We start from the raw sequence: 20,306 nt of genomic DNA on the forward strand, positions 1-20,306 counted from the left end.
CCTGGGTAACGAGTGAAACTCCGACGCAAAAAAAAAAAAAAAAAAAAAACTAAATAAGTCTAATAATGAGTCACCACATTGATTTAGCAGAGGAAGAAGAAATAAGGTCCATACAGAAATAGTAACTACTGTTTTGTTTTTCTAATTGTCCTCCCTAAAAAGCATTTTTCAATCATCTATTTGAACATTATGTTCACGTAGAAGTGGCTGGAGTAAATGGAAACATCCCTGCTTTAATACAATGATTTGAATAGGAAAGCTGCACATACATTTCAGGGGATATGCAGACAGCAAACCACCAGGGTATACTGTCCAGGGGACACCTAAGAGAATCTGATACAGAACACAGATGATATAAATGCTAAGTACTTAATGAAATGATCTTCTGCAGACTGGAGAAGATAAGCAAAATGGAAAATGTGAAACATTTTAAGCTTCTTGGAAAATATGTTATTGTTGCCTTTTATCAGTTCTACTCAGTAACTATTTATTGAGCTTTTATTCCAGGCCCAGACATGGTAGGAAAGAAGGCACAGCAGTCTTTCTTGCTGATAAAGATACTGCCCTCAGTTACTGCGTCAATGCAGAGCTGCCCCTTCCTAAAATAAACTAACCTACAGAAATACAGAAATGTTGGTTTGCCTCTGCCTCCCATCTCATTTTCTGCAAATGAAAGAACCAAGTGGCCTGTTGCCAGGCACATACAAGGAAATCCACATTTCTGGATTTCCACTCTTTTTCTTCTTTTTGAGACAGGGTCTTGCTCTGATGCCCAGGCTGGAGTACCGTGGCACAATCTTGGCTCACTGCAACCTCTACCTCCTGGGCTCAAGTGATCCACCCATCTCAGCCTCCTGAGTAGCTGAATCTACAGGTGCATACCACCATGCCCAGCTAATATCTGTATTTTTTTGTAGAGATGGGTTTTCACCATGTTCCCCAGGCTGGTCTCAAACTCCTGGGCTCAAGCAATCTGCCTACCTTGACCTCTGAAAGTATTAGAATTAAAGGCGTGAGCTACCATGCCCAGCCTGGATTTCCATTCTATACACGTAACGGCAATAGTCAATCCTTACAGAGTCATATAGTACCACTTCTAGAGAAGGGGGAAGGGTAATCTCAATTCAGTCACAAAAGCTCGAAATTTAAATCGGAATGGCTTCCTTCAAGGATCTTTACCCTTATACAATTACCTTCTTTTACCTGGGAATTGTCCTTGCCTTACTTTAAAGAGATGTTACTTGAGAGCAAATGTCCCCCAAGCTCCACTTAGAACTAGATATCACTTGTTCCCCAGACATAGTCTCTCTTTTTCCCTTACAGGCCATCTCTCCCAATACCCCTATCCAAGGAGATTCTATATTCACCACGCTGCTCAAATTCCAGGTGAGAGGTAAAATTCCCTTTCCTCAAGAATCTCCAGAACCATCGCATCCAGTAAGTTTTTGCCTTCCCACTCAGGAACTCCAATTACATACAGCCTTTCCCACCTACCTGGAATCTACAGTGACTTTAAAGCAGGGGTGTCCAATTTTTTGGCTTCCCTCGGCCACACTGGAAGAACTGTCTTGGGCCACACATAAAATACACTAATGACAGCTGTTGAGCTAAAAAAAAAAAAATCCCCCCAAAATCTCATGTTTCAAGAAAGTTTACAAATTTGTGTTGGGTCCCATTCAAAGCCATCCTGGGCCACATGCAGCCCATGGGCCTCAGGCTGGACAAGCTTGCTTTAAAGGCATGAACACCTCCACACACAAAGTTGCAAGTGAGTTTCTTACTCAGCCTGGACTACAGCTGCACCAATGCTCCATTCACTGTATCACCTGTCAAGCTTTTCTCTGGACCAGCTTCTCAGTAGCAGCTGATGAGTAACTGCCCTTCAATAAGCTTACCACTTGTGAATAAACTGTATTTCCTACTACCCTCAAAGGGTGTGTCACACCCTTTCGGTCACCAATCTTTTACAAAATTTCATTCTAGTTTCCCAGTGATCCAACAGAGAATCCAATATGCAAGCCTGCTGGTGCAGTGGGTTGAATACAGTATTCCCCCCACAAAGCCTGTGAATGTGACCTTATTTGGAAATAGGGTTTTTCCAGATATCATCAAAAGATGTAATACTAGATTACAGCAGGCCCTATACAATGACTGATATCCTTATAAGAAGAGGGAAATCTGGATACAGACACACACAGAGGAAATGTGGAGGCAGAGATTGGAGTTACGCTGCCACAAGCCAAGGAACACCAAGGAATGCCAGTAGCCAGCAGAAGCTAGAAGTGGTAAGGAAGGTCTTCCCAAGAGCCTTCAAGGGAACATGGCCCCACCGACACTTTGATCTTTGGACTCCCAGCTTCCAGAACTGTGAGAGAATAAATGTCTGTTGTTTTGTGTCACCCAGTTTGTAGTAATTTGTTACAGCAGCCCTAGGAAACTAATACAGCTGGCAAGTCAAGGTAAATGCAAATTTACCTTAAAGTATTTGAAGCAAGCTCCCAGACATTTTACCACTTCTCAGAAAGCACCTATGTCAACTGTGAATAACCCTAAAAGATAGGCAAAGCAAAATGCTAGATTCAACCAGATCAGTTAAATCCTTTGATGCTCAATGCAGTGAACACAGCAATGCTCCAATACAGTTCGATGTTCCTGACCACAACTGCTGAAGGAACTGAGAAACAATATGCATGTGAAAAGTGAGAATTAGGCTCAATTGCAGCAGCAAAGAGGCCTTCCCTTACAAAAGGGCCCCAGGATCATTTACAGCTATTAAGACCACAGAGCACTCAATGCTTACACTACTTCTAACTGGTTTAAGGCAGCAAGAGTGTCAACTACTGAAGGACCAACAACAGAAAGAAACTTCTGGAAAAATTACCATTTTTTTTAATTCTTTTTTTTTTTTTTTTTTTTTTAAATAGAGACGGGGTTTCACCATGTTGGCCAGGTTGGTCCTGAACCGCTGACCTCAGGTAATCCACCCACCTCGGCCTCCCAAAGTGCTGGGATTACAAGCGTGAGCCAGCAAGCCCGGCAAAAATTACCATTTTTTATTTAAAACAAGTTTCCCCACTCTCAGTAGGAGAATGGCAGAAGGGAAAAGAGTCTATAGCCAACATCTCTCTGTAGAATATTCCTAATTTTCCTCAAGGGACCAACGGACAGTGGACTACAGTCTGCTCCACCCAGACACTGGGAGTTCAAATAACCAGACGGCCAGTGGCCTCAGACCACACAAGCATGCGTACCTTTTGCTCCATGATTGACAGAGGAGGGAGGTTCGTCATCGGATGTGGAGCTGAGGCTCAGGGCAAGCTCTGCAACTCTTTTTTTCTGTTTCTTGATGGGGGCAGTGCATTCTGGGTCAGTTCTCCTCTTCATCGTTAACTGTAACCATAAATCCAGACAGTCAGCTGCCCTGGGTCAGAGCCACTGGAATCAGAGCAGGGATTCCAAAGTGTAAATTATCAACGGCACGAGATTTGGCAACTCTACACATCTTGCAGTGCCAGCACTTGAATAGCCTCTTCCTAAGAATGAGATCTAGGAAGGATGCTAGCCAAGTGCTGGTTTTCAGTAATAGCTGTTTTACTGGAAAATGTGGTGCTCACAGACTGAGAGAGCCCTGGGCCACTGGTGTCAGATACCAAAAAGTCACGGATCAACTTCACAAGCTACAGGGGGAAAAGACCTTGGGTACTTGTAGCTGTTCTATACTTTTGATGCAATATTGTCCATGCATGGCAATGTATACTGAAAATGAACTATGAAACCTAATAAATATTAACCAGTATTCCCAAGATGAAGGGACCATCCCAGAATGACTGTTTCATCAGCATTATTATTTTACCAGAACAATTAAGAAATTACATAATATGATAAAAATGCTAGTTTTGGGTTACTTCATATCTGAAAATATGAAAGAATTGGGAAAGTTTTTAAGCAGAGTAAGGAATGGAAGCAGTGAATGGCTTAAGACTGAGGAAACAGAAGAGTGGGAAAGTTATTGGGACTGGAGGCAGCCATACCGTAGAACTGAGTTACAAAAACAGTAATTTTAAGGACAGAAATCCACCTCCACAAAAAAGAATGGAAACAGGCCAGGCACAGTGGCTCACGCTTGTAATACCAGCACTTTGGGAGGCTGAGGCAGGAGAATCACCTGAGGTCAGGAGTTCAAGACCAGCCTGGACAACATGGTGAAACCCCATCTCTACCAAAAAAACACAAAAGTTAGCTGGGTGGTGGCACATGCCTGTAGTCCCAGCTACTCAGGAGAATTGCTTGAATTACTGAGGTGGAGGTTGCAGTGAGCCGAGATTGTGCCACTGCACTCCAGCCTGAGTGGCAGAGCAAGACGCCAACTCAAAAAAAAAAAAAGAAAAGAAAAGAAAAGAAAGGAAACAGGCACCATGCCACCATTAATCATCCATCCCCATGGTTAGGTACATGAGAGATAAGCACAAGAAAAAAATGAGATAGAATGAAGTGATTATGAAACCCTGAAATCTTAAGGAATGGTCAAGTTAAAGAGCAAGCAAGGGAAGTAGTGAATACAGTGTGGCTTAAACACAACTGATTGGCTGCAGAGAACTCAGACAAGAGGACTCAATACAGAGTGGGCAACCAGCTGGGCTACAACCCTTAGGGAAGGCGAGGTGCAGGGGGACAAGAGCGGACCTACAGCATGGGTCACAGCAGAGACAGCAATAAAGTATTGAAATCCAAAAGTGTCACTAATCCCCTCAACCTCACAAAACCCTGGATCACATGTTTCAGCTCTCTCCAACTCAAGGAAGAGACAATCAACCCAATACACAATCGCCACCTTCCTGAGAAAGCAGCCTCTTAACAGACACAGGCAGGAGCTGCCCCAGGAAAGTAGGAAGAACCAGAGACACTGAGCAAACAGCAAGACCAAGCTAAGCCACGTTTCACTTTAAGCCATAGTCTTAAACACCCCCAAAAGGCCCCCAGGGTGAGCTAAAGGAAGGCTCATCACAGAGCCTGCTTCTAGCCATTGCAAGTGCTAAAAGCTTCTAATTCTTAAGTGACTCTGAGGGAGACTGGAAGTAGAAGAAACTCAAAGAGGACTGTGTTGCAGTAGGTGCAAGAAGAGGGGAAACAGTTGTGTGAAAGGCAGGCGATGCGGATGCTCCTCCCCAAACCACATCACCTTAGATTTGGACCTTCCAAATCATCTCATCCAACCCTACCATCTTCCGCTGGAAAAGACTGCGGCCGCAGAGGAGGCCACACAGCTAACCAGTGCCCAGTTTAAGTGACCCACACATGCCAGAAGAATGCTCTGGCAGGGAACTTCTAAGAGGAAGGCAAGCGGCCTGGTTCTGCCTGCTGCCTCCGCACAGAAGGGGTTCAAATCCCCTCTGCAGTCTTCTCTCCCTGGGCCTCGGTTTGGCACTGCCACCCCTATTCAGAGAGAAGAGATGAGCTCCCATGCCCCCGACCATCCCTTCATTTGAAGATAACGTAAGCATGTGAATGTGTGCGCAGAGACGTCTGTCAGCGGCAGCTCGGGCTTCAGTGAGCCGGCGCTGGGGGTGGGAGGAGGAGGGAAGACATAAGGGGCCAGAAGGCGAGAAGAGTCACGACCGAAGGTGGGGGGCCCAGGCGGCGGTGAAGGGGAGAAGGATGCTGAGCCCGCGCGCCCGCCCGCTCGCTCCCCCCGGGCCGCGCGTCGGCACTCACGCTAAGGGGAGAGAGCGAGCTGCCGGGGAGCGGAGGGGGGGGTCAGGCCGACACTGTCGCCGCCGCTGCCAAAGCCGCCACCTCCTCCCTCAGTTTCGTTTCCCCACAAGCCAGCCCAGGTCCGCCAGCCGCGCCGTCGCGCTCGGGTCCCGCCCTGCGGGCCGCGCAGCCTGATGACGTCACGGGCCGCGCCGCGCCCCGATCCTCCCAAAGTCCGGTCCTGGCCAGGGGAAAAGCTGCTGAGATTCTGGCCCGCCCCACCCCTCGACCTGGGAGGTTCAGGGGCGCCTGCGCGGAAAAGCCGCCGGGAAAAGGCTGCGAAAGGAGGATAACTGAGTATCTCCTCTTCCGGCTCTGGGGAAGAGAAACCAATACAAAAATGTTAAGTGCTAGGTGTCCTCGCACGACCTCATCTTACTTAATCTTATCATTACCTTCATTTTACAGACTAAGAAAAAGTTCAGAGAGGTAGATGGTACACTGGTTGAAGGCAGGAACCCAGTGTTCTTGTTCCTGTTGTATCCCCAACACCAGCCTATGGGACATCTCAACAGATTCTGAACGAAGGACGGGAAGAAAGAAGGAATGCCGCCTATAGCATCTTACCATAGGGACATAGATGGCTCTTCATCCCAAACCTCTCTTCTGATTTTCAGGCCAGTATGGCCAAACATCTGTTGGACATCCTCACTCAGTCACCTCAAATCCCTGAATTCAAATTTCACCTTATGTTTTCCCATCAGCTCACTTTTTTCCTGGTGAAGGGCGCTGCCATCCATCCTGTTGGTCCCGCTAGAAATCTGAGGAGTCGCCCTCTTCTTCATGCTGCAGAGCTTCTCATACACTTAATTGTTTTTACCTCCTAATTGTATCCCAAATCTATCCATTCACCTCCATCCCCATTGCCACAATTCATGCACTCACCTCCTCTCGGCAGAATTTCTCCAGGAATCTCCAATCCCCCGTGCCTGTCTCCCGTTGTGATCCCTCTAATGCGTTCTTCACAAAACCAAAGTGATTTTTTTTAAATAAAATTTTCAATACCTGTGAAAAGAAGGGTAATTAATTAATTAGTTAAACCTGATCCTGTCACAACCCATCAGTGATTAAAATCAATCAATGTTGTCCCATTGCTCTTAAAATAAAGCTAATGTCATTTAAATGGCCTCCGAGACCCTCCAGCATGACCTCTTCTGCAAGTGTGCCTTGTACTACTATCCCTTAGTTCTCCCCATGCTGACTCCTCTCAGTTTGTTAAACATGCCATGTCTCGGCTGGAGCGGTGGCTCATGCCTGTAATCCCAGCATTTTGGGAGCCCAAGGCAGGCGGATCACCTGACGTCACGAGTTCGAGACCAGCCTGGCCAACATGGTGAAACCCCATCTCTACTGAACATACAAAAAAAGTAGTCCGTCATGGTGCGCCTATAATCCCAGCTACTCGGTAGGCTGAGGGAGGAGAATCACTTGAACCTAGGAGGCAGAGGTTGCAGTGAGCAGAGATCGCGCCACTGCACTCCAGTCTGGGCGACAGAGCGAGACTCCATCTCAAAAACAGAACAGAACAAAACAAAACAAACCATGCCATGACTCTTAAGAGTTCAGCCCCCTGCCTGGATTATGCTTCTCCTCTTTGCTAGGCTAATGTCCATTTATCCCTCAGGTCTCACTTTAGTGTCCTTTCTCTGGAAATCTTTTCTGATGTCACAAGTCTAGGTTGGGAGCCCCACCTCTGAGCTCCTAAAGCACTGTCTTTCCACTGTCAAAGCACTTAGCACAGTGTTGTGTAATGGCCTGTGGACTCATCTGCCTCCCCAACTCAGTTGTAAACTCTGTACGGGAAAGATTATGTCTGTCTGTCTGTCTGTCTGTATTAAATTCATAAGATTTAACAGAGGCTGAGCAGGGCGCAGTGGCTCACGCCTGTAATTCCAGCACTTTGGGAGGCTGAGGCAGGCTAATTGCCTGAGCTCAGGAGTTGGCGACCAGCCTGGGCAACATGGTGAAACCCTGTCTATATTTTTTAAAAAATGCAAAAAATTGGCCAAGTGTGGTGGCGTGCTTCTATGGTCCCAGCTTCCTGGGAGGCTGAGGCAAGAGAATTGCGTGAATGCGGGAGGCGTAGATTTAACAGAGGCTGGCGGTGGGTGCTCAATAGATATTTACTGAATCTGTGGAAGTGTGGAATATGAATGAAAGTTGAGTGATGTGCTCAAGGTTACAGAGCTAGGAAGCAGCAAACAGGTATTTACCTAGTTCTCTATGTTCTAAAGCTTAGTTTCTTTCTTTTCACCTCACCAAGGCTTCTTCACGTGTTGTGAAATGAACACCTTTGGTAATCTTGTGGAGCTTATAGACCCGTTCTCAAAATAATAATTTGAAGGGCATAAAACAAGGTATAGGAAATTAGTTATATTGGAAAAGTTAACATATTTAGCAAATTTAGTGATTTAATTTTTATGTAGAGCATTAAATAATGAGAGAATGCATTCAACATATAGTCAAGTTAAAGTTAAATTTTATTTTTTAAGGCATATGACTATATCCAATGAATAGTGCTGGGGAAAACAGATATATAGGTAAACATGAACCTTGATTCTTACTTTATGCCAAATGCAAATTAAGATAGATCATAGACCTAGACATAAAATCTAAAATGATAAAGCTTATAACAGAAAAAACAGGAAAATATTTTTATAGCCTTAGTGTAGACAAAGATTTTTTTTACATGGGACCCAGGGAGCATTAATCATGAAGAAAAATAATGATAAAATGGAGTTCATCAAAATAAAAGCCTTCTACTCAAAAAAGACACCATTAAGACACTGAATAATCAAACCACAGAATGAGAGGAAAACATTCACAATACATGTATCTGACAAATGACTTATTTCTAATATATATGTATATACATATATATAAAATACCCAAGAATAAAAAGAAAAACAGAAATTTCCAATTCCTGTCAAAATGGAAACAGCACATTTCATTCTGTTTCCCCCAGTGAATGTATTTTAAAACCTTGGACAGAATGCATAAAACAACTATCTGAGGATTCTGAAAAGTAAATGGTAAAGTAAAAAGTAGATGGCAGGAATATGGACAAAGGAAACCAGAAATCAAAGAACTGTCAAATCAAGAGTCAGTTTCCCAATTTTTTTTTCTTTGTTTTCTCCCAAGTTTTACTAAAAGGCAGCCTAAAATGCACATATTTTGCACAACAATGTGAATATAGTTAACACGGCTGAACTGTACACTGTTAAATTATATTTGACTTAAATCTGTCTCCATACATAATGTACTATAATCTAACAATATGTAAACAAACTGTAACCTAACTTGAGAGTATATGTTATTTATTTATTTTTTGAGATGGAGTCTTGCTCTGTCACCCAGGCTGGAGTGCAGTGGTGCAATCTCAGCTCACTGCAACCTCTGCCTCCCAGGTTCAAGCTATTCTCTTGCCTCAGCTTCCTGAGAAGCTGGGACTATAGGCACATGCCACAACTCCTGGCTAATTTATGTATTTTTAGTAGAGACCGTGTTTCACCATATTGGCCAGGCTGGTCTCAAACTCCTGACCTCATGATCTGCCAGCCTCCACCTCCTGAGAGTATATTCTTGTAACAAGTAGCTGAGTTTGGGTTAATCCTAGCAGGTAAACTTTCAGCCAGTCACAGGATGTAAACTGCCAAAATATGTCCAAATAAGGCAAATGCCAAACTGTAACCAATTAGGTTTTTTTTTTTGTATGTCACTTCCTTTTTCTGTCTATAAATACTGCCTGCCTCCATTGCTAGGTAAAGCTCTCTGAACCTTCAACCTTTACTGGTTTGGGATGCTTCCCAATTCATGCAGCAGCACAATCTTGCTCACTGCAACCTCTGCAACCCAGATTCAAGTGATCCTCCCACCACAGCCTCCCAAGTAGCTGTGATTACAAGTGTGCACCACCACACCTGGCTAATTTTCTGCAAGTCTTTTTTGAAATTTTCCCTGGGCAGGCCCAGTCACTTTCTAATTTGCTCCATATATGTAGTTGTTTTTTTTAATGTCCCAGTCTTTAATGTCTGGCTTCCAAAAGGAGAAAAAGCAAAAACGAAAGGGGGGAATAAAAAGGTCACCAGCACTTTAAATCTCTGGAATTCACATCAGCCAGAGGGCAAGAGACTTGCAACAAATAGAGGAAGTTGCAACAACAATGGCTTTTCCTGCTTTGTTTATACCTCTCTGATAAGAAGCGGCAACCAGAGATCAGTGCACGGATCCCCCATAATCAGAGGACAAAGTCCTCTTTGCCTACCCTGGCTCTCACAGGCTGTTTGTAAGCTGCTCCAGAAACATGTGCACAGCTGTCTGCCATATAGCTGAGTGGTGGTGGATGAGTAGCTGCTGCTGTGGTAAGAGTTGAAATAGACTAAAATTAACCACAATTTACCATCCTTGCCTTCCTCTGGATGTTGCAAGCTCGCTTTAGACTTTGGAGTCCCATAATAGTTACATCAGACAGATTCCACCAGTGCAATTTTTGTCTAGGTAAAAAGCCAATTCCTGGCGCTTTCTACTCTGCCATCTTCCTAGAATCCTCTCCTCCCAATTTTGACAGTTTTGCTAGTATTCTCATAGTTTTTACGGAAGATTATATTTCAGAGGTCCTTACTTCGCCTTTCCAAAAAGGGCAATTCCACAATAACTTTCACGGTGTATTTAGAATTAGTATTTTACCACATTCAGTGAAATGTAGAAAACTTACTGCCTTACAGGTCCCTTCACCCTCCCCCATTTATGTTGTAGGTGTTGTATGTGTTACATTTACACACACTGGCAGCATCCTCAGACAATGTTATGTGTTTTACTTTTTTTTTTTTTTTTTTTTTTTTTTTGAGACGGAGTTTCGCTCGTTACCCAGGCTGGAGTGCAATGGCGCGATCTCGGCTCACCGCAACCTCCGCCTCCTGGGTTCAGGCAATTCTCCTGCCTCAGCCTCCTGAGTAGCTGGGATTACAGGCACGCGCCACCATGCCCAGCTAATTTTTTGGATTAGTAGAGACGGGGTTTCACCTTGTTGACCAGGATGGTCTCGATCTCTTGACCTCGTGATCCACCCGCCTCGGCCTCCCAAAGTGCTGGGATCACAGGCTTGAGCCACCGCACCCGGCCATGTGTTTTACTTTTAATCATCAGGTGTATTTGTAAGAACTTGAAAGGAGAAAAATAGCCTATTATATATCTACCTAGCAATTTACCACTTTTCCTTGATTCCTGACATTGCTAGTTTTACTGTTATCATTTCTTTTCAGCCTGAATAACTATCTTTTTAAAATTATTATTACATGACAACTTCACTGCTAGCATACTGAATAACTATCTTTAGGCTTTATTTTACAAAGTGTGGCTGGTGACAAATTCTCTTAGTTTTTCTTCCTCTGAGAATCTCTTTAGTGTGCTTTCATTCCTGAAGGATATTTTTACTGGATATAGAATTCTAGATTGACTGTCCTTTTATTTCTGGACTTTTTTTTGTCCAGAAAAAAAAATTTTGTCTCACTACTTTTTTGGCCTCCATGGTTTCTGATGTAAAACTCATAGTCATTCTAATTGTTTTTCCCCTAAATGTGATACATAGTTTTGTCAACCTAAATAACAGAGAGAGAGCGAGAGAGAGAGAGAGAGAGACTCTCTAAAAGAAACTGATGTTTATTCAAGAATAAGCATTGCAATGGGAAAACAGGTGCCACATTAAATAATATGTGTATTCAGACAGGTAAAGGAAGACCAAAAATTTTTGAGGAAAAATGAAGATTACTTAATGTTTTGAGACAATTATCCTTAACTACAAGGATCCTTAATAACAAAGGTGGTGTCAGTCCAAGTCCAAGTCTGGACAGACAGTTGCTAGGCAGATGTCCTTATAGAAGTATTTGTTGTTGTTGTTGTTGTTGTTAGGTTGTGACAGCTTTTGTGGAAGATTGATTTTTGTAGAGTCTTGTGATAGTTCTTGTTATCAGGCATTTATGTTTGTCAGAGTTTTTTTTTTTTTTTTTTTTTGAGATGGAGTCTCACTCTGTCACCTGGGCTGGAATGCAGTGGTGTGATCTCAGCTCACTGCAACCTCCGTCTCCGGGGTCAAGCGATTCTCCTGCCTCAGCCTCCTGAGTAGCTGGGATTACAGACGTGTGCCACTGTGCCCGGCTAATGTTTGTATCTTTAGTAGAGACAGGTTTTCACCAGGTTGGGCAGGCTGGTCTTGAACTCCCGACCTCAGGTAATCCACTCACCTCGGGCTCCCAAAGTGCTGGATTGCAGGCATGAGCCACTGCGCCTGGCCTGTCAAGAGTTTTAAACATAAGTGACTCCATTTTGATTCTGACAACTTTCTCTGGCTGTTTTTAAAATATTTTATTTGCCTTTCGTTTCTAGCAGTTTGGTTATGACGCATTTAGGATTGGATTTCTTTGGGCATTTACTGTTTGAGAATTTATGAGCTTTTTGAATCTGTAAATTTATGCCTTTTGCCACTATGCCTAGCTAATTTTTGTATTTAGTAGAGACAGGGTTCCACCATTTTGGCCAGGCTGGTTTCAAACTCCTGACCTCAGGTAATCCGCCTGCCTCGGCCTCCCAAAGTACGAACACCTGTAATCCCAGGTACTTGGGAGGCTGAGGCAGGAGAATTGCTTGAACCTAGGAGGCAGCAGTAGCAGTGAGCCAAGATTGCGCCACGGCACTCCAGCCTGGGTGACAAGAGCGAAACTCCGTCTCAAAAAAAAAAAAAAAAGTGAGGAAAAAATTAAGACATTCTCAGATAAACAAAAGCTGAGACCGTTTGTTACCACTAAATCTGCCTTTCAAGAAATGCTCAAGGAAGTCCTATAGGGTGAAATGAAAGGACACCAGGCCATAATATGAAGCCATATGAAAAAAATAAAGATAACAATAAAGGTAAATACATGGACAATTATAAAAGTTAGCATTATTGCCACAAAGGTTTGTAATTCCACTTTTTATTTTTTATATGATGTGAGAGATGAATACATTAAAAAACAATTAGCCTAAAAACCAGTATTATTTTAACTTTGGTTTGCAATTCTATATTTTGCGTTCTGTATAATTTAGGAGACTAATGCATTTTAAAAATATTAGTAATACAGGAATTAAGAAAAAGGAACTTAGGCAGATAGTGAGGGTACAGGAATCCTCGGTAAGGTTTTCCTTTTAATGAAAAGCAGCCCCCAAATCATTTTCTTTTCTAACAAAAAGCAGCCTGTAAAATCGAGCTTTAGACATAGACAACCAAGCTAGAAGCTTGACTGGGTGATTGCCGGCAGTTGAGCCAATAAAAAAAGGCTACCTGTGACTAGGCACGATCAAAATGGTGGCTCCATCTGCTCTTCTCTTTGCCAGCCACTTGTACAGTAAACAGCAGACAAGATGGCACTTGCCAAGTGGAAAGACTGTTTACATAATAAGATTAGGTGGGGCAACCAGCCTTCCCTGAATGCTATGTAAATGTCACACCTGGTTGAACCAATCTGTGAGCCCTATGTAAATCAGACACCGCCTCTTCAAGCCTGCCTATAAAATCTGCTGCGGTCTGCGCAGGCCACCTTTTCCCTTTTGGGCACCTCTCTCTCACAAGACAGAAACTTGCTCTCCTCACTCCTTTCTTCTGCCTATTAAACTTTCCACTCCCTAACCCACTCTGTGTGTGTGTGTGTGTGTGTGTGTGTGTGTGTGTGTGTGTGTGTGTCAGTGTTGTTAATCTTCTCGGTGTGAGATGGCAAATCCCACCCAGGTATTTACCCCAAAGAGGCGGCTTCATTAGTTTATGTTTAGGGGTACACAGTGTATAAAGACATGTAATTTTGTGACATCAACAACCAAAAGAGGTGAATACAGTAATGAAGCAGAGTTTTTGTATGTTATTGAAGTTAAGCTGGTGTAAATTCAAATTAGAGTACTATCACAGGATTATCATGTTAAATGTAATCCTAATGGCAACCACAAAGAAAATAGCTAGAGGATATACATAGAAAGAAATGAGAAAGAAATTTAAACATTTTACTACCCCAAAATACATAAAACATAAAAAAGAACAATAATGCAAGAAATGAGGGACAAAAAAGCTGTAAGGCATATAAAAAACATATAATGGGCTGGGCATGGTGGCTCATGCCTATAATCCTGACATTCTGAGAGGCTGAAGCAAGTGGATCACTTGAGACTAGGAGTTTGAGACCAGCCTGGCCAACATGGCGAAACCCTGTCTCTACTAAAAATACAAAAATTAGCCGGGCATGGTGGCATGTGCCTGTAGTCCCAGCTACTCAGGAGGCTAAGGTGGGAGGATTTCTTGAACCTGGGAGGTGGAAGTTACAGTGAGCCAAGATTATGCCACTGCACTCCAGCTTGTGTGACAGAGTGAGACTCTGTCTCAAAAAAATTAATTAATTGAATTGAGTAAAAAAGAAAACATAAAACAAAATGAGAGAAATAAGTCCCTCCTTATCAATAATTACTTTAAATGTAAACAAATTAAATTTGCCAATCAAAAGATGAAGATTGGCAGAATGAAAAAAAAAAAGTAATCCACATGATCTGTTTTATGCTGTCTACAAGAGACCCATTTTAGATCCCAAAACACAAATAGATTGAAAGTGAAAATATGGAAAAAGATATTCCATGCAAATAGTAACCAAAAGAGAGTAGGGTGGCTAGACTAATAGCAGACAAAATAGATTTTAAATCACAAAAGGTTATAAGAGACAGAGAATGATATTACATATTAAAGGTTCAAAACAGCAAGAAGTTATAGCAATGATAAACGTATACACACCTAATGACAGGTCATCAAAATATATGATACAGGCCGGGCATGGTGCCTCATGCCTATAATCCCAGCATTTTGGGAGGCCAAGGCAGGCAGATCACCTGAGGTCAGAAGTTGGAGACCAGACTGGCCAACATGGCGAAACTCATCTCTTCTAAAAATACAAAAATTGGCTGGGTGAGATGGCTCATGCCTGTAATCCCAGCACTCTGGGAGGCCAAGGCAGGTGGATTGCCTGAGGTCAGGAGTTCGAGACCAGCCTGACCAACATGGTGAAACCCTGTCTCTACTAAAAATACAAAAATTAGCTGGGCATGGTAGCATGCACTCGTAATCCCAGCTACTCAGGAGGCTGAGGCAGGAGAATCACTTCAACCTTGGAGGTGGAGATTGCAGTGAGCCAAGACTGAATCACTACACTCCAGCCTGGATGACAGAGCAAGACTCCATCTCAAAAAAAAAAAAAGAAATACAAAAATTAGCTAGGTGTGGTGGCATGCACCTGTAGTCCCAGCTACTCAGGAGGCTGGGGCTGAAGAATCACTTGAACCCAGGAGGCAGAGATTGCAGTGAACCTAGATTGCACCATTGCACTCCAGCCTGGGTGACAGAGCAAGACTCCATCTAAAAAAAAAAAAAAAACACATATATATATGATGCAAAAAATGGACAGAATTAAAGGGAGAAATAGGCAGTTCTACAACTATAGTTGGAAGTTTCAATGTCCCCCTTGCAATGTTGAATAGAACAACCAGATGAAATATAAGTAAGAAAATGCAGGAATTAAACAGCATAATAAAGCAATCAGGTCAAACAGACATGTATAGCACACTGCACTCAACAATGACATAATGCACATTCTTTGCAAATGCACATGAAACATTCTCCAGGATAGACCATATGTTAGACCACAAATTAAGTACCTAAGTACCAACAGATTTTAAAAGATAGGGATCACACAAAGTATCTTCTCCAATCACAGTGGGATGGAGTCAGAAATAAATAACAGAAGTAAAACTGGAAATTTCACAGATTTGTAGATATTAGACAACATACTCTTAAACAACTAATGGACAAAGAAGAAATCATAAGGAAATTAGAAAATACTTAGTGAAGGAAAATAAAAACACAACACACCAAAACTTCTGAGATGCAGTGAAAGCAGTGCTAAGGGAGAAATTTATAGCTATAAATAAATGCTTACATTAAAACAATAAGAAAGATCTTCTGTTGACATTAGATCCAAGCATGGGAGGAAAAAAAAAAAAAAGAAAGATCTAAAATCAGCAATCTAACTCTACAGCTCAAGAAACTAGGGGCCGGGCGTGGTGGCTCATGCCTGTAATTCTAGCACTTTGGGAAGCCGAGGCAGGCAGATCACTTGAGGTCAGAAGTTTGAGACCAGCCTGGCCAACATGGTGAAACCCCATCTCTATTAAAAATACAAAAATTAGCTAGGCATGGTGGTGTGTGCCTGTAATTCCAGCCACTGAAGAGACTGAGGCAGGGGAATCACTTGAACCTGGGAGGCAGAGGTTGCAGTAAGCTGAAGTTGTGCCATTGCATTGCAGCCTGGGGGACAAGAGTGAAACTCTGTCTCAGAAAAAAGGAAAGAAGGGAGAGAGGGGAGGGGAGGGGAGGGGAGGGGAGGGGAGGGGAAGGGTGGGCAGGGGAGGGGTGGGCAGGGGAGGAAGGGAGAGAGGGATTAGGGGAAAAAGAACAAACTAAACCCAAAGCTGGCCCAAGGGAGGAAATGGTAAGATTAGAGCAGAGATAAGGAACACACAAACAGAGAAAATAGGCCTCCTGTAATCCCAACTACTTGGGAGCTGAGGCAGGAGAATTGCTTGAACCTGGGAGGTGGAGGTTGCGGTGAGCCATAATTGCACCACTGCACTCCTGCCTGGGCAACAGAGCAAGACTCTGTCTCAAAAAAAAAAAAAAAAAGAAAAAGAAAAAGAAAAGAAAAGAAAGAAAAAAAAGAAAAACTATAGAGAAAATCAATGAAGTTAAAAGTTAGTTCTTGTAAAAGATTGACAAAATTGATTAACCTTTAGCTAGATGAATGAAGAAAAAACTAAAATTACTAAAATTAGAAATGAAAATGCAGACATTACTACCGATTCTAGAAAAATAAGGATTATAAGAGAATATTATGAACAACTGCATGCCAACAAACTGGATAACCCAGATGAAATTAATAAACTTACAGAAACACAAAACCTACTAACACTAAATAAAAAAAATGGAAAATGCGAATAGACTTATAACTAGTAAGAAGATTGAATCAGTAATCAAAAATCTCTCCTGACAAAGAAAATCCCTGGACCTGATGGTTTCACAGGTGAATTCTACCAAACAGTTAAAGAAGAATTAATTTCAAACTTTAAAAAAAAATTGAAGAAGAAGGCACACTTCCTAACTTGCTTTATGAGGCCAGAATTACTCTGATACCAAAACCAGACAAAGACACTATAAGAAAACTACAAACCGATATCCCTTATGAAAATTGATGCAAAAAAAACTCAACAAAATACTAGCAAATCAAATTGAGCAGCATAGTAAAAGGATTATACACTATGACCAGGAGGAATGTAAGCATGGTTTGAAATACAAGCATTATTCAACATATGAAAATTAAGAAGTATATTATGACATTAACAGAATTAAGGAAAAAAACACATGATTATCTCAATTAATGTGGAAAAAGCATTTGACAAAATTCAACATCGGTTCGTGATTAAAACACTTAACAAACTAGAAATAGAATAAAACTACCTCAACATAGTAAGAGGCATATATGAAAAACCCATAGCACACATCAGACTCAGTGATGGAAAGCTGAAAGCATTTCTTTAACATTAGGAACAAGACAAGGATGCTCACTTTTATCACTTCTAGAAACTTTTTTTTTTTGAGATGGAGTTTCACTCTTGTTGCCTAGGCTGGAGTACAATGGTGCAATCTAGGCTCACTGCAACCTCTGCCTCTTGAGTTCAAGCGATTCTCATGCCTCAGCCTCCCGAGTAGCTGGAATTACAGGCACCCACCACCACGCCCAGCTAATTTTGTATTTTTTAAGTAGAGACAGGGTTTTGCCATGTTGGTCAGGCTGGTCTTGAATGCCTAACCTCAGGTGATCCACCTCGGCCTCCCAAAGTGTTGGGATTACAGGCGTGAGCCACTGTGCCCAGCTCACTTTTATCACTTCTATTCAGCATAGTACTGGAATGTCTAGCCAGAGTAATTAGAAAAGAAAAAGAAATAAAAAGCATTTAAACTAGAAAAGGAGAAGTAAAACTATCTCCATTTACAGATTATATTATCTTATATGTAGAAAACCTTAAAGATTCTAGACACACAAAAAGCTGTTAGGGCTAATAATGAATTAAGCAAAATAGCAGGATACAAAGTCAACACACAAAAATCAGTTGCATTTCTATACACTATCAATGAACAATCTGAAAAGGAAATTACTAAAACAATTCCATTTACAATGGCATCAGAAAGAATAAAGTACTTAGGAATTAACAAGAAAAAGGTAAAATACTAGTACAAATAAAACTGCAAAACTTTCTGAAAGAAGTTAAAGAAGACATAAATAATGAAAAATATATATCATGTTCATGAATTGGAAGACTTTTTTTTTTTTTTTTTTGAGACAGAGTTTTGCTTTGTCACCCAGGCTGGAGTGCCATGGTGCAGATTCGGCTCACTGCAAACCTCCGCTTCTCAGGTTCAAGCAATTCTCCTGCCTCAGCCTCCCAAGTCGCTGGGATTACAGGCGCCCACCACCATGCCCAGATAATTTTTGTATTTTTAGTACAGACTCGGTTTCACCATGTTGGCCAGGCTGGTCTGGAACTCCTGACCTCGAGGTGATCTACCCACCTCGACTGCCCCAAGTGCTGGGATTACAGGCATGAGCCACTGCCACCCAGCCCTTAATATTGTTAAGATGTCAATACTACCCAAACCGATCCACAGATTTAATGCAATCTCTATCAAAATTTGCAAGATTTCTGTAAAACGATGTTTTTTGCAAAAATAGAAAAACCCATCTTAAAATTTATATGAAATCTTAAGGGACCCCAAATAGTCAAAATTATCTTGAAAAAGAGAAGCAAAACTGGATAACTCACAGTTTCTGATTTCAAAACTTACTACAAGGCTATAGTAAAAACAAACAAAACAAAACAAAATAAAAAACACTGTGATGCTGATATATAGACCAGTGAATAGAACAGAATACTGAGAAAGAAACCCTCCCATATATGGTCAAATGATTTTTCACAATGATGCCAAGACTATTCAATGGGGAAAGGACAGTCTTTTCAACAAATGGTGCTCAGAAAAATGTATATACACATGCAAAAGAATGAAGTTGGACCTTTATGTAACACTACAAAAATTAGCTCAAAATGGATTAATGATCTAAACATAAGAGCAAAAACTATAAAACTCCTAAAAGAAAACCTAGGCTAAAATCTTTACAACATTAGATTTGGCAATGATTTCTTGAATATGGCTCCAAAGGCACAGACAACAAGAGAAAAAGTAGACAAATTGGACTCTGAAAATTTTAAAATTGTGTGCCTCAAAAGACAATATAAACAGCATTTTAAAACAACCCACAGAAGGGGGAAAAAAATTCAAATTATAGCCAGACATATAGATACTTTTAAAACTCAACAACAGAAAAGCAAAAGACCTGATTAACAAATGAGCAGACCAGGTGTGGTGGCTCACACCTGTAATCCCAGCACTTTGGGAAGCCAAGGCAGGCAAATCATGAGGTCAGGAGTTCAAGACCAGCCTGGCCAATATGGTGAAACCCCGTCTCAACTAAAAATACAAAAAAATTAACCGGGCATGGTGGCCCACGCCTGTAGTCCCAGCTACTTGGGAGGCTGAGCATGAGAATTGCTTGAACCCAGGAGGTGGAGGTTGTGGTGAGCCAAGAGCATGCCATTGCACTCCTGCCTGGGCAACAGAGCAAGACTGTCTCAAAAAAAAAAAAAAATTAACTAAAAATTTTTAAAAACTAAAAAGAAAAGAAAAGAAAAAGTATCAGCAAAGATGTGGAGGAATTGGAATCCTCATTCATGGTTGGTGGTAATATAAGATGGTACAGCTGCTGTGGAAAACAGTATGGCACTTTCTCAAATACTTAAACATAGAATTGCCTGCAATAGGATCCAGAAATGTAACTTCAGGGTATATACCCGAAAGAATTGAAAGTAGGGTCTTGAAGAGATATTTGTGCATCCATGTTCAAAGCAGCATTATTCACAATAGCTAAAATATAGGAGCAACTGAATTGTCTATTAGCAGATAAACAGATAAGTAAAATGTGCTATACAAAAATGTATACAATAGAATTCATTCAACTGTAAAGAGGAAAGAAATTCTGCAATATCCTATAACATGGAGGAAACTTGAGGACATTATGCCAAGTGAAACAGACCAATCACAAAAAAAAAGTACTATATGATTCCACCTATATAAGATACTTAAAATAGTCAAAATCATACAGACAGAAAGCATAATGGTTGTTGCCAGAGGCTGCAGGGAGGAGAAATGGAGAGTTAATGTTCAATGGGTATAGAGTTTCAGTTACAAGATGAAAAGAGTTGTGAATGGCTGGGCACAGGGTGGCTCATGCCTGTAATCCTAGCACTTTGGGAGGCCAAGGTGGGAGGATTGCTTGAGGCCAGGAGTTCAAGACAGCCTAGGCAACATTATGTGACCTTATCTCTACAAA

The 20,306-nt window shown here is 41.8% G+C and overlaps 2 protein-coding genes across 3 annotated transcripts in view; both read right to left on the reverse strand.

Annotated features, from left to right (window-relative positions):
• CMTR1 (cap methyltransferase 1) overlaps positions 1-6,718 on the reverse strand; it is a 48,740-nt gene extending 42,022 nt beyond the window's left edge. Inside the window, exons 1-2 of one of the 2 annotated variants that reach the window (XM_012464339.3) lie at positions 6,637-6,718; positions 3,252-3,390 (exon numbers count right to left, since the gene is read on the reverse strand). In XM_012464339.3, coding sequence (XP_012319762.1) covers positions 3,252-3,384 — 133 coding nt within the window. In that variant the 5' untranslated portion in view covers positions 3,385-3,390; positions 6,637-6,718. Of the gene's footprint in view, positions 1-3,251; positions 3,391-5,712; positions 5,871-6,636 lie in introns of those variants that run through there. The other variant, XM_012464338.2, reaches the window with a different exon arrangement.
• The window catches only part of RNF8 (ring finger protein 8), a 104,821-nt gene continuing 91,169 nt past the window's right edge, over positions 6,655-20,306 (reverse strand). The window contains exon 8 of the mRNA XM_064361079.1: positions 6,655-6,756. Coding sequence (XP_064217149.1) covers positions 6,737-6,756 — 20 coding nt within the window. The 3' untranslated portion in view covers positions 6,655-6,736. The remainder of the gene's footprint in view (positions 6,757-20,306) is intronic.

The sequence above is a fragment of the Aotus nancymaae genome, unplaced genomic scaffold (assembly GCF_030222135.1).
Source record: "Aotus nancymaae isolate 86718 unplaced genomic scaffold, 86718_ANA_hifiasm-v0.15.2.pri h1tg000040l, whole genome shotgun sequence".
Taxonomy (NCBI): Eukaryota; Metazoa; Chordata; class Mammalia; order Primates; family Aotidae; genus Aotus; species Aotus nancymaae.